The sequence below is a fragment of the Aquarana catesbeiana genome, linkage group LG02 (assembly GCF_042186555.1).
Source record: "Aquarana catesbeiana isolate 2022-GZ linkage group LG02, ASM4218655v1, whole genome shotgun sequence".
Classification (NCBI taxonomy): Eukaryota; Metazoa; Chordata; class Amphibia; order Anura; family Ranidae; genus Aquarana; species Aquarana catesbeiana.
In genome coordinates, this window is record NC_133325.1 from 139,660,308 (window position 1) to 139,675,934 (window position 15,627).

At 37.4% G+C, this 15,627-nt stretch overlaps 1 protein-coding gene across 1 annotated transcript; it reads right to left on the reverse strand.

Moving 5' to 3' along the window:
* Positions 1-6,227: 6,227 nt before the first annotated feature.
* LOC141129811 (keratin, type II cytoskeletal cochleal-like) lies at positions 6,228-13,917 on the reverse strand. Its single transcript, XM_073617876.1, has 9 exons — positions 13,492-13,917; positions 12,474-12,682; positions 10,274-10,334; positions 10,090-10,185; positions 9,833-9,997; positions 8,663-8,788; positions 8,055-8,275; positions 7,122-7,150; positions 6,228-6,400 (listed from the first exon to the last, which is right to left on the reverse strand). Exons 1-9 carry the CDS (start codon positions 13,915-13,917, stop codon positions 6,228-6,230), a joined length of 1,506 nt encoding a protein of 501 aa, XP_073473977.1.
* Positions 13,918-15,627: the final 1,710 nt, after the last annotated feature.

Consider the following 15,627-nt stretch of genomic DNA (forward strand, 5'->3'; position numbering starts at 1 on the left):
AACACAGGAAAAATGCGCCACTTTGCAGGCATACTATAACCCCCCCCAGGCATGACATTTAAAGGAATATTTCATTTTTACTGTTTCACTTTAAGCATTAAAAAAATCACCGCTCCCAAAAAAAGGCCGTCTTTTAAAAAAAAATTTGCATTGATACATGTCCCCTGGGGCAGGACCCAGGTCCCCAAATACTTTTTATGACAATAACTTGCATATAAGCCTTTCAAATTAGCACTTTTGATTTTTCATGTTAGTGTCCCATAGACTTTAACAGTGTTCCGGCGGCCTTCGAATTTGCAGCGAACACCACATATTGTTCGCTGTTCTGCGTACAGGCAAACACCCGATGTTCGAGTCAAACTTGCGTTCGACTCAAACATGGGGCTCATCCCTACTAAGGATACCTAGTAAGCATTGTTTGGGGTCTTCTCTAATAGTGGTTTGAAATACATTATTTATAGTGGTAATAAACTCCGTCCAATATATGTACATTTTAGGACACACCCACAGCAAATGAATCAGGTCTTCATTATTCATTTTACATCTATTATATAGTGGTTCAGTCAGTATACCCATTTTATGTAACTTCGAAGGAGTATAACGGACAGCTATATACATAATATATATTATACAGCTGAAATAATTTTTGTGTTACATTGAGTGAAGAAGTTTGTACTGCTTGCATACTATCTTCCCATCTGTCTTCCTCAAAAGTACCAACATCTTTTTCCCAAAGAATCTCCACATGAAAGGGATAATGTGCTAGATAGGAAGGCAGCAGCATTGTATAGCACCTGGAAATAAGCCCTTTAGAGTTCCCATAGTTTTGCATAAAACAAAAAGTAGGGCTGGTGAGCTGCAGCTTGGGCTCCTTCCATTGTGCTTTAACTGCATGCTTGAGATGGAGGTAGTAGAATCACAATGATTGAGGTAACTGAAAGCTAGAAGTAAAGAGATCCCGCTCCTCACAGATGATAGCATCCGGCTATATTGCTCAGACTGCACTGTGAATGAGGTGCACACCCTGCCACTGCTGCAGGCACATAGTAAATGAAAAACTTTTATATTTATTTTAATTTTTATTCCTATTTTTGGTTTGTTTTGCCCTAAGAGTATTACCATACCGTGAGCACCATCTCTGTGCAGTGGTCTATTTAAATGTCGTTATGTGATTGAGACGATTGTATGTTTCACTGCACATTTTTGAAGCTTAGAGTAATGTTTGCAGTAAATTGATTGTGCACACCTGTTTTCCATTCACTTATGTCATATATAGTGTGTGTAGACTGCATTCCTTTGTGGTATTCATAAAGCACGAACTATCGTGTGAAACGCATCTACCCCTTTTTGTCATCTCCCTGCCTATCAGTATTGGCCGTTTTTTGTATGGTATGAGAGTGTAGCCATCAAAGTTTTTCGTAACTGAAAGCTAGTTTGAAGATCTTCAAAGGTTCTAAAGGAATAGTTTGTAAATATACCTTTTGTGTCAAGTGAGTGACACCAAATTGTGTCCATCTCTATCCGCAGCTTATCTTTAGTACCCATTAATTTGGGTATATAAAAACGGAAATAATTTCAGTTTTGTTTTGGATAAAGCTGGGAATAGTTATAGCTGGTGTCAAACTTTTTTATATTTGTCTTTACTGAGGAGATTTTACCCTACTTCCGGCTGTAATTGTAAATTACATTGTGATACTCCATTTGTAATGGTCACCATACCATCTTTTGAAATACTATTATATGAAAACACACAATATTAAAATAGATCTAAACATAATAATTTAAATAAGTAATTGAAACATGTTTGCCACTCATTACTCGAGCGATGATACTTTTGATTACACTCGTACTGAATCCCTTCTCTCAACTACTACTTTGCTTTCTCTTTGGTCACTACAATGCAAATATCTCTAGAAACCAATTAAAACTGAGGAGGTTTTGCTAGCTATAGAATCTCTAAAAACCCATAAGGGCCCAGGCACTGACGGGTTCTCAGCCACATTTTGCTGACCTCCTAGCCCCTGTACTAGTTAGAGCATTCACCGCCAAATCATGGAAGACTCCCAGTTTCTGTGTCCTTGTGGTCAAAAACAAGGTCCCACAAGAAATGATCCACGCAAAAATTGAGGCTGTCATTTCTGACAGAGTCACCAAATATAAAGCCCTATGGTCCCTCTGGGTGATACACTTTTTCCCACCCAATTTTGGCAAATCATTTTTGCTCCCATAAGAAGCATCATCTCTAAAATATTTCCTGTCCGGCCTAACTGATGCAATCTAGAAACACCTGGGGTTTCACACCTCTCCTCATCCCCTCCCCTCTCCCCCACTCTACTCCCCTACCACTCTCCCCCTCCTTATATTATTCTCTTTTTTGTGTGTCCTACCTCTCTTTTTTAGGTAGTTAACATCCTACTAATCACCTCTATCTTCAAACCTGCTGCCAGGTCAGACTCACAATGTTGCTAAGCCTTGCATATCTGTTTATTTCATTATACTGTTCCATTGTAGTTTTGAAAAGTAGTATGCGTGATAGCTTCCTAGATCTCTGGGTTTATACACCTAGACTGAATAAATGCTCTGTATCTCCCTGTGTGCATAACCCTCTTATAGCTCATTGACACTGGCTATTGTATTGTTTCTAATTCATGTTTAGTTCATACTTGGACCATTGTTTGCCTATACTTTACCTTATACCTTCAAATATAATTGTTTTAATAAGAAAAAATATTGAAGCTAAAGGTTGGTTGTGCTGTCTTCCCCTCACGACACAGTTTGTTCCCACATGGGGTGTCTGGGGGTGTTGGACAATACTCCTTACCTTATATTTAGCGTTCGGAATAGATTACATTATTCACGCATGTTTGTTATTACTGTTTTATCATTTGTACCCATTCATGCGATCCTATTTCCTATGTCCTAATGTATGGCAGATACTGTTCACTTATTTTTTCTTTTGATTGTTCTTTCTGATAAACTTCAATAAAAATATCAAACAAGAAACATGTTTTTTTTAAAGGTCATTTTATTTTTTTTAATGTTTAGCTCTCATTAAAATATTATCTGGTGATCCTGCCATCATGGTCTTTTTTCTGGTACTTCCTGTTATAGGGTGACAACACTCAGTCTCTCAATTGCTTTCCTGTGTTTCACCCTGCCACATGTGCTTTCAGTGGAGACTATGATCTCATTGTGCAGGCATTGTCCATCGTTGTCACCATGTAAAAGACGATAAAATTGAAAACAGTATTTACCAAAGAGAAAATGCAAATATTTATGATACGCAGTCCTTTAACAAAACTGAATATCATAAAGATAAGGTTTATATCTCTATATCTATATATATATATAACTTTTATACAGTCTTATAAGGTGACTATTATCTAAAATAAGTTTGTCCAGGATTGGTATAGATGTTTATTGTAAACCACAATATAAACTATCCACCTAGGTAAGTGAAAAATGTAATGTTATGTACATTTTGAATATCTAATTGTGTGTAAGGGAAATTAAAGAAAATAACTCTTACTTGTTCAAGATTGTATGACTGAAGTGACCACAGCTCCACCTCATTTACCAAGTGAAAATTATTTTCCTGAAATAATCTTTATGTATTTAGAAATTGGAGGAAGGTGAATTGATACTTTCCTTCAGCATTTCAGTTCATATCAGGAGCAGTTGCTCACCACTACAGTTATGCATTACAATATTGCAGCTTTGGAGTCTTGGGTTCACTTATAACTGTCAGTTTGTAATTTTACATATTGTCTTCAGGCTTCCTCAGGTTTCTGTCCACATACTGGCAGGCCTGAATCAACATTCTGACAATTCTGAAATGTTTCAGAATTCCTGGGCTGGTCAGACCCAAGATTCTATATATACAAAAAAGAAACTAAAATAATGGAATAAATGACATGCTGTACATCTATGTATTTCCCGCTTAAAGTGGAGCTACACCCAAAAGGTGACGTTACGCTTTAGGGCACCCTCCCCCGCTCCTGGGTATGAAATGGAGCTTTTGGGGAAGAAGGGGGGCGTGTACCCGATTTTGACAAGTACTCTCTCCCACTTCCACTCTGACTACCTAGGTGATTGGAAGCTGAAGTTCTCCTCCTCCCCTCCCTCTCGCAGTTATCTGGGACACATGACAGGTCCCAGAAGACTGTGGGACCATTCATAATGCAGAGCTCCTCTTTAACCACTTTAAGTTGTATTGTGGCAGGTTGGCTCTCCTGGACGAATCGTTGGCATTGTAAGTCGGCCGCTTTAAGAGCTCTAGGGGGGGGGCGGGCCCACGACGCCGGAGCTGATGTGCATGGCCGGCGGCCACGATGTCCCCCGGCCACCCGCGATCCCTCCTGAGAGAGACAGAACGGGGATCTGTTCATGTAAATGGACAGATCCCTGTTCTGTCTTGGGAGGAGAGACAGATCTGCTGTTTCTAGTGATCAGGATCTGCGCTCTCTCTCCTCCTCCAGTGACTACACTTCCCCCACAGTTAGAAACACCTCCCTAGGGAACACTTAACCCCTTGATCACCCCCTAGTGTTAACCCCTTCTCTGCCAGTGACATTTATATAGTAATTAGTGGCTATTTTTAGCTCTGATCACTGTATAAAGGTCACTGGTCCCAAAAAAAGTGTCAAAAGTGTCTGATCCGTCCGCCGCAATGTCGCAGTCCTGCTAAAAATCGTTAATCGCCGCCATTACTAGTAAAAAAACATAATAATAAAAATGCCATTAATCTATCCCCTATTTTGTAAACGCTATAAAAATTTTTTACCAAAAATATGGAGAAGAATACATAATGGCCTAAACTGATGAAGAAATTTGTTTTTTTTACATTTTTGGGGGGGATATTTATTATAGCAAAAAGTAAAAAATATTGTTTTCTTTTTCAAAATTGTCGGTCTTTTTTTTTATAGCACAAAAAAAATGCAGGGGTGATCAAATACCACTAAAAGAAAGCTCTATTTGTGGGGAAAAAAGACAAATTTTGTTTGGGTACAGCATCGCACGACCCCGCAATTGTCAGCTAAAGCGACGCAGTGCCGTATCGCAAAAAATGGCCTGGTCATTAAGGGGGCAAATCCTTCCGGTCCTTAACTAATTACTAAAAAATGATGATACTGAGCTGAATCCCTATTGCTATCACTGTTATTGCTATTTCATACAGAAAGTTGCTAGTGCGCTTTATATTCTGGGTATTTTTCAACTTTTTTGCACTGGGTTAATCCTTCAAATATTGTCCATGTCTTGTGGAACCCCTGATAACAATAATTATACCTGCAGGTTATTGCACATTACTATGGTCAAAAAGTAGCAAAAAAAACATTAAACAATGTATCCTACCTATCATATTTGACACCCAGAGAAGATCAATTTTATATACCCTTTGTTCTATACATCAACATTATTTTCATTAATAATCTTAAAATGAAATGAATAATAGTAACAGAAAAAGAACTACAAACAGTAACAAATGTGGTGCTCCCTAACATTAGTAGTTGGTGAAAAATGTGCGTCCTTTCATTGATGGTCAGTGTAAAATGATCCTTCTTACAATGGTGGTCAGTATAAGTGGAAAATCAATTCCAAATTGCTCAAAGCTTTATGAACCCCTAGCAATCTTAGCAGGAATCCTAGGGTGCCACAGAACCCTGATAAAGAAAGGTTGTTTTAGAGCTGATCATTAGCCCCATTCTGGTCCGGCTGATAGGTTAATCTGCATGTACCAGGGCATGCACTAAAGTGTGTGAGTGGGATATTATACAGTAGACTTTACTGGGCCATGAACTACTGTCAATGGTAAAATATGCTTAGCAGACATGCATAATATGTGTTTTCTTTATAAATTAGGGTGATATAAAGGGGGAATGAGCTGAGCTTGTCTCTTCATCCATTTTTATACTCCCAGTGGTCAAAATTAGAATTGTAAATCATCAACTACTGTAAATGTACGGTGGGAAATGTAATCTCAGGTAGTGTTAGTATTTATAATTACAGCAGATGCAAGTACATGGATTACTGTTTATTGAAGCATTTTACAGCATACAATGTCACAAATATATACAGCAAACCTTTAGACTACACTAATAAGCAAGCCAGCACCCCTAATTCATATATAGACATAATATGAAAAGGAGATTTCTAAATTTCTATGTAGGCTTTTATGCCATGCATCGATTGAAGCAGCTTCATCATATCTCTGTATATAGGTCTTCACTTTAGCAGTGATGTCCATGGCTGGAGTGATGCTTGCTTATGGGGACATGGCTTCTGGAGCTGAACCCTCCTTTATGATGATGGTGGTGTTGTTGGTGCTGGTGGTGGTGGCCACTAGCTTCATGGGACTTTCCTGAAGAATGGTGTTTTCCTCCAGTGCTGGAGTGCAGGACAGCTGAAACAAATGGATAAGTTATGTCTACATGGTAAGCTTTGCCATTCCAGGCAATTTGTAAACACATGTTAAGGCAATGTAATTCAGAAGACATTGGGGGTTATTTACGAAAAGGCAAATCCACTTTGCACTACAAGTGCATTGCAAATCTGAGGGGTAGATCTGAAATGAGGGGAAGCTCTTGCAATTTTATTATCCAATCATGTGCAAGCAAAAATGTTGTGTTTTATTTTCCTTGCATGTCCCCCTCGTATCTACAGACACTGCACTTACAAGTGCACTTTCAGGTGCACTTGTAGTGCAAAGTGTATTTTCCTTTAGTAAATAAACCTCCAATGCACTATTATGAATCCAGCAAGTCTACTCAAATATTCTTCAAGGGCAAGTACACTTTAATTAAAGATTCATTAACCCACCCTCCCTAGTCCTCTTGTCTCTATATTTTAGAATATAAAGATAGGTATAGTTAGTTTCAGATGGTCTGTAGTTGGCTGAAATTAGAAACTGCACATCATGATCTGTGCACAGTGTTATTAATCCCAAAAACATTAACACATAATAGTTTAGAGTATAGTATCTGTGGTAAAAATAATTAATAGAAATGATAAATTTTTCATTAGTAAATAAACTATATTCAAAATATTTCCACACTAAATGTGGGAGGCATACAATTCACATTAATATGAATTTTATTATATATGGAACAAATTGTTTTACTTACAAATGTTTACATGTCCCTCTGCACCTATCCTGAAAAAGAGAACAATAAATGTTAGCATGAATTCCATTTTGTAAGATTTTTTTCTTACACCTATGAACATTAACTAGGAAATAACAAATGAATAGGCTATCAGGCAAAACCCCATATAAGAAGTGATTGTGTTACAAGTTTGAAAATGACTTGCTAAGCTATTGCTAGACTTGCCAGGCTTCACAAGTTTGTTGCACAATTGCAGCAAGTCTGCATTGCATGACTCCAAATCAACTTCTTTGCAAACATTCTGCAAGTCTGCTGCAAGTTCTGGTTCAGTTATGTTGTGCAATAGTCATCCCACCACAGGGGTCACCGTGGCTGAATTTTCATACTGCAGACTTTCAGAGCTCTTGCTGTAGACTCATCACTGCAACTTTCCTCTTGCTATAGACAAACTTGCTAACAAAGCGTGGAAAAGTGGTAATTAGAAAATGTGCAGCAAGTTAACAGAATTCCAAATCAACACTGCCACAAATTTGTGGCAAGTTATATTTGCTATCTGGGAACTAGAGAACTAAAATGTATTGCTTACATATAAAGAAAATGCAGACTCCTCGGTTCTGACCCTTACATACAGTACCTGTCTATTTGAATATTGCTGCCCCATTGTGACAGATTAGCAAAAATATGTATGTCTGTAGGAATCTACAACTTTTGCAGACCCCCAGTCTAATAATACTCTTGATGTCCATACTGAAATTTATACTCTGGCTCTGCCACACAGCACAGTCATCCTGGTGACCTGACTTTTCTCTGATGCAGCTAAATAACACAGTCAGGCCACCTCCCTACCTCAAGCCTGGCAATGGATATTAAAAGAGCAGCAGAAGACTGATGAAGTAATCTCTTTGTTTTATCTTCCAGTTAGCACGTTCCTTGCCAGACATCTGAAATATATACCTGTGCTCTTCTCCCTCCAGCATTTTCTTATAAGTGGCAATCTCAATATCCAGAGCCAGTTTAACATTCATCAGTTCCTGGTATTCTCTTAGTTGGCGAGCCATGTCCTGTTTGGCATTCTGTAGGGCAGCCTCCAATTCAGACAATTTTTGCTTGGCATCCCTGACAGCAGCTTCACCACTTTCCTCAGCTTCCCTGATGGCAGCTTCAAGTGCAGCACGCTAGAAATTATTAAATAACATGCATTCTTTTTTTAATCTGGTAAATTGAGCATCACCTGCTTTGTTTTATTTGAGTTCAATAAGCTTGACAAAATATACATGAGTAAAAAGGATCTCAATGAAACAAGTGCTGAAAATGTTCTATTATTATCAACAAGAAAACAATAATGTTCATATTACAAAGAAATGATTCTTTTTTATATATCCAATATAAAAATGTAAAGATGGGAAGCAAAAAACATTTCTGGTCAGTTTTAATCTGGAAAAAGATAACATTAAACATTCATCTAAACAAGCTCCATGAAACTGTTAAAAACCCTAAATCAGAGGTGCTAACAATACTGTAAAGTTGGCGATAAAATTATAAAAAATACTCTGGATTTATACCTGGGATTTGGCACATTCAATTTCACCTTTAAGCTTCTGAATTGTTCGATTGAGATCCGCAATCTCATTTTGACTGTTCTGCAGATCGTTTCCATTTCTTCCAGCTGCCATTCGCAGGTCTTCAAACTGTAGATAATATAAAAAAAAAGAAGTAAATTCAGAATATTTGTGGAAACCAAATGTTTTAATTCCATTTGTTATTCCATGCACCATTTTATTTGAAGGCTCATATCTCAGAGGAAACTGCATATTTTTAATATATTAAGATATGAAACTACTATTTTAAATTTAATTATCATAAGTAGAAGATATCGCCAGAAAAAAAAAATTAACATTGATGTTTAAATAATATCTAACTCCCCCCCTCTCAAAATAAAAAAAATATATATTTCAGATTACCAGTACTTTGATGTGGTGGCTGCATTCATTTTCCTTTTTCATCCTAAAAACATTTTCAGCAAGTAAAGAAAATGTGTGCTGATCTTGCCAGAAATGCAGTGTCTTGGTTACTTCTACTGAGTTAAACTGAGTGCACAAACAATGTTTTCTTCCTTCTGTAAACTACGAATCCCATCCACTAACATGTAATGTAAAGAGATGGAGAGGAAGACGTATTTGAAGTCATAGTAAAAACCATGGCTCCCTCCATAGACACAGTAGAGTGAGGGAAAAGAATTGTGTTTTTGCAATATTACCAAGTGAAAAAAAAAGGAAAAAGGCCAAAATGAAAACAAATGCAGGCACCACATCTAAGGAGCTGTAAAACGCAGTATAATAAATTTTTTTGGGGAGGGAAGAGATGCTCTTAAATGCATGTTAACTTTGAGCGGAACTATACATAGCATATTATGTCATTTTTAAGGAAAAGAGTTGGCTGAAATCAAAATGTGAATTTATGATCTATTATACAGATGGCTTCAAGCTAGCCGGGTGGCAGCACACTAATGGTGTTTTAACACTGGGTACCTGTACTGACAGCGTAAGTCTCATTAAATTAACATATTGTTTTAAAATAAACCATGGCAGAATATCAGCTGTGGTGAACATATATCATTTTCCTCTCAATCACTTATTCAAACTATTCAGCTATTCATAGCTGCTTATATCTATTCTGATTTACTATGCACGATGACACCTGTTGCCTTGTAGCTCCAATTATAACACACTCACCCTGGATTGGTACATGGCTTCAGCCTCTGCTCTGCTTCTGTTAGCAATCTCTTCATATTGAGCTCTGACATCTGCGATGATACCATTGATGTCTAGGTCTCGGCTGTTGTCCATGGACACAAGAACTGAAGTGTCTGAAATCTGAGCTTGGAGTTGATTGATTTCCTGAAAATTTAAAAAATATGTACAGCAACTACAGTATAGCAGTATAAATGAATTAAGGAATGTGCTTATGACCCAAAAGGAGCGTTATTTACCGCATCATACAGGGTCCTAAGGAAGCCGATCTCATCGCTCAGGGAGTCGGCCTTGGCCTGAAGTTCAGCTTTGTTCATGAAAGCAGCATCAACATCCTAAAGTTAGAAATACCGAGTTATTTGTTTTATTAGTGTTGCTTTAACAGATAATACAGAAAGCTGTGACTAATTTTAAAATGTTTACCCTCTTCAGAGAAACAAATTCATTCTCAGCACCTGTTCTTCTGTTGACTTCATCTTCATATCTGTAAAAAGACACATTTTTATTCTCTCATATGTCCTTTACATACCAAACAATTTGTAAATTATAAACTGTTACTAAACCACATGAGTCCCCAGGGCCAATTTAAAATGGTGTGAGTAGAGTGACTATTCGTCCCAGTGCTGTTTTGAAATGTCTCTGGGAATCAGTAGCTCCTGTGTGTCCCAGCAGGGGTTTTGGCTGAAACTGAAGGCTGTTAATGACAGTCAGCATTCAGTTCTAAGCCCTGAAATGATCATCTCCTGGGCTTCCGATGCTTCTACAGTCGATTTCTTAGGAGCGCACTGCAGAAACGAATGCAAACACTATGGGGTTGATTTACTAAAGGCAAAAAGACTGTGCACTCTGCAAGTGCACTTGCTCTGGAGCTTAGTAAATGAGCAGAAGCTCTACTGACTTCCATCATTCAAACATCCAAAAAAAAGCTTTTTTTTTTCCTTGCACACGATTGGGTACTCTTTGCAAAGCTAAGCCTTACCTCATTTACTAAGCTTTGGGGCAACTGCACTTTGCAATATGCACAGTCTATTTGCATTTAGTTAATCAACCCCTATGCTTTTGTGTAGTATTTACATTGGAAGTGTAATGTCGTCACATGTCACGCCATTGCACTTACTCTTACAGAGTTACATAATTACATAGTAGGTGAGGTTGAAAAAAGACACAAGTCCATCAAGTCCAACCTTGTGTGTGATTATAAGTCTTAGTATGTAGGTCCAGCCAGAGCTGTTGCAGACCGCAGTAGATCACTATTACAAATGATCAGCTGCATAGCTGCATGAGGGTTTGGATCTGGTCTCTACTTATTAGATCCAATGATGTTTGCATCAGTTGCTAAAGTAAGTGAATACAATGTCATCTTAATTTTTAATATGGTGGCAAGATTTAATCTTACTGTAATATTGCGCAAATTATTTCTGCAAACCAATCCCCCCCCGCATGCATTGTAGCATCAAAAAGGAATAAAGCTTTCCTAAATCGTATTGCTACATTACCTGAAAGTTGCACTGTGATATGATTTTAATCAGTAGACTTGAATTAACATATTCTGTGGTAAATATCTGGACCTATTCTGTGGTAAATATCTGGGGACTCTCAAATTCTGTAAATGTTGTCTTGGAAAAAATATAGGAAATTGCATTTTTTCTCATTTTTCTACTATTTATTTTCAATAAATGTCCAAGAAAAAAAAAAAAAAAAAAAAAAAATATATATATATATATATATATATATATATATATATATATATATATATATATATATATATATATATATATATATATATATATATATTAATTGAATTAATATATTTTGTGGTAAATACCTGGGACTCTCAAATATTTATTTTCAATAAATGTCCAAGAAAAAATAAATACATAAATAAATATATATATATATATATATATATATACTGTGTGTATATATATATATATATATATATATATATATATATATTTCAATTTACTCCCAAATGATAGCCCTACCTGTTCCTAAAAAATGAAATACAGTATCAAAGCAAAGAAAGGGTTAAATACCACCGCAAAGCGCCTCTACAGAGGCGCTTTGCCGGCGGTATAGCCGCGCTGTCCCATTGATTTCAATGGGCAGGAGCGGTAAGGGAGCGGTATACACACCGCTCCTTCACCGCTCTGAAGATGCTGCTGGCAGGACTTTTTTTACCGTCCTGCCAGCGCATCGCTCCAGTGTGCAAGCCCTCGGGGCTTGCACACTGGATACACAGCAGCGGCACTTTCGGGGCGGTTTGCAGGCGCTATTATTAGCGCAATAGCGCCTGCAAACCACCCCAGTGTGCAAGGGCTCTAACAGTTACCACCAGAGTCATGCCTTAAATGTAGCATACACTGTATGTGTTTGATCTAAGGATTTTTGATTAAGGATTTAGTAACATAAAGAACATTTCTAACAAGCTTTATTTTGAGAAGCAGTTTAATTGTGAGTTTAGTTCTGCCTTAAGAACTAGATGCTAGGTATTAATGACTAATACTAGAATTTTCATTTTGCCAGTCTGAGCCTGGCCCCAAAACATGGAGAGGGTAAAGCTTTACCGTTAGATGCAGGGTACTCCATACATTTATGCATTAATGTGTAATAGTATTGGTACCTTCTCCTTAGTTCCACTACAGTGCCTTCCATGCTGTTCCTCTCTGCATCCAGGCGAGCTCTCTCACATTCTAGATTCTCCAGCTGTCTCCTGAGGTTGCCAATAAAAGCCTCAAACAAAGGTTCAATCTGACATCTTGCTGTCTTCTGCTCTTGTAGAAAAGACCATTTGGTCTCCAACATCTTGTTCTGCTGTTCCAAAAATCGTACCTGTGTTGAGAGTATAAAATAATTGCTTATGAGTATAGAAATGGGGTAACATATAATAATATACACGATTTCACATGAACCTAAGCCAGATTGGATTGGCAAAAGGATTTTATTAGAATATTTTTCATGTTATGTGACTGGGACGGTATAATTTAGTACAGAGTATGCACATCTATTTTTCCATTAATAAAACAGTTCACTAGAATGAACTGCATATCACTCATGTGGAAATTGGTTCATTTAGGAGGCTGAAGAACTTATGTTTTCATACTTTAATTTAAAGTCAATGAGGGTGATTTACTAAAGGAGTTAAAAATCTTCAATAAAAAATGTGTGTGGATATTTACTTTAATTATTCAATAATGTGAAAAGCAAATTCCTGTTAATTATAAATATACAATCATATGCAGCTGATTTTCACGTGTTTGAAAAATTGAGGTGAATATTAAAACAACTTTTGAATTACAATTCTCTAACCCTTTAGTAAATCATACTATATTAAATGCAGTATATTTTCATAGACATCCTGTGCATGACATTTTAAGTAAAGTATATACTGGAAAATAATGTTAAGTAGTTTGCAGAAACCTGTAGATCATTGTGGGGACAGTCATACATGATAACATCAAACGGCACTGGTTGTTCATGCTAAATAAATTGTACATTTAGGGACACAACTTTAGGACTTTAATCAAACAGAACATAACACATACATGTGCTTTTTTTTAACCTTATAAATATTGTCGGCCACTTAATCATATATACATTCACCTTTTCCTTTCATTATAAATGAACTTGACAATTCTCACCTTGTCAATAAAGGAGGCAAATTTATTATTCAGGCCCTTAATTTGGTTCTTTTCTTCTGTTCTAACTCTTTGGATGTTTGGGTTAATTTCCAGATTGAGAGGAGCCAGAAGACCCTGGTTTACAGTAACTGCGGTGATCCCTCCGGAACCAGACATTCCTTTAAATCCATGACCATGTCCAACAATACCAAATCCAGATCCATATCCATGTCCACTTTTCCGTAAATGGAAACTTCCCACTGAAATCTTAGGTCCCTTTGACCCAACAGAATGATCACTCTTGCTGCTGAAACAATGCTGAGTCTGGTGAGCATTTTTAGATGAGTGTGATAAGAAGCTGTGTGAGCTGGAATGTTTGGGTAAAGAAACAGAACCAGAACTGAAGTGCTTGTGTCCAGATGAGGCCAGGATGGAGCGGTGAGACATGATGGATCTCCTCTTAGAGTTGATACACAGAGAATTTAAGGTGCTGTCTACTCTCCAGAGCAATGTTCAATGCTCTGACACTTGCTAGGCTCTTTTTATACTAAACTGGGTGTAGTTAGTAATATTGACATTGTTATGACTTCCTATAATTTTAGCTTGATGATAATAGTTCATCCATTTGTCACAGAAAATAAAACAGTAACCCATCTATATTTTCAAAGCTGTGACACTTTTACTAGTGGCTAATAATATAATAAAACAATGTTATATTAGTGTAAGCAATATGAGCTGATGTTATTACAAGAAATAATTACCATGTCTTGTATATGTACAAGTAATGCCTTACAAGATGGTTCTACTTGGCATGGCCCAATATTTAAAAAAACAATCAAAATATTGAATTTGAAGGATTTCAACTGTATTCCTGTTAAGGCTATGTAGCATAGCCCATAGGGACTGCTAATGAACTTGGACCCCCCACTCTTTCACAAGCAGCCAAAAACAGAGAAGAGTCTGTGACTTTGTTTTTGTTGTTTATTAGGGGGTTAATAACTTCCTATATACAGTCTATATATAGACAACTTTATTTTCCTCCTGCACAGCTCTTGCTGAATCACTTTAATTTATCTGACAGGCTCTCAGTCAGATTAGAAATAGCCCTTTACAGGCAGGAACTCGTAGCCCTATTTGTGTAGCACAGTATAGTGAAACAGCTTGTAACTCTTCCTCTGTGGCCACTGATCCAGCACCACCTCTTCAGGCACTGCCAACCCACCTGGCTGCAGCTGCCCCTTTCACTAGCCCTCCAGGCTTACTCTCCACACCAGTCCACTTGACTGACTCTTCACCAACCCACCGGCTGACTCTCAGGAGATCTCTCATGGAAGGATAAAGACTTAAGCGCACCACTGTCTTCAGGGAGACTGGCTACATGTGGCATTCTCCAATCTTCTAGACCAGGGGGAGGTTCCAGAGGGCTGTCAGGCTGAGTCACCCAGTACTGAACTTTAGTAAACCCTGATCCAGATTCCATACCTCAGGCTTAGCCCTGAGCTAAACTATAATTTTCCTACTCTCACTTCTAACACACACAAGGGTGCTATAGTTATTTTTGCTATTTCTACCTGCAAAAGTCTTCCACACTTAGATTATTCTATTGCTATTATTGTACAATTGTCTAGTTTATTTTAGAATCATTAAAAAAAGCCATTGGGGTTGATTTACTAAAACTGGAGAGAGCTAAATCTGGTGCAGCTCTACATAGTAACTAATCAGCTTCTAACTTCAGTTTGTTTAATTAAGCTTTGACCAGAAAACCTGGAAGCTGATTGGTTTCTATGCAGAGCTGCACAAGATTTTGCACATGTCAGTTTTATTTTAGTAAATCGACCCTATTGCATCCCCAAATGTTTACTGTTGTAGGTCAGCTTATCTTTAAATCAGAAAATTGATTATTAATTAAAAATTGCAAATGAAATAAAGACAACAATGCACAATTTCTAGAGTGACCACAGCATAATGCAATGCCGTATAAACTTCTCAGGCCAAAGGAATTATGCTATGTGACCCTTTCTTTTCATGCCCCTCATCCAATTAACCAACATACATACCTGATGTGCAACCACCCCTGTATGGAGATCAACTGTCTTTAAAGTTTCGGGACACCCTGGGTTCCAACCGCAGAGGATCCCCAAGATTCCATCCTGGTTG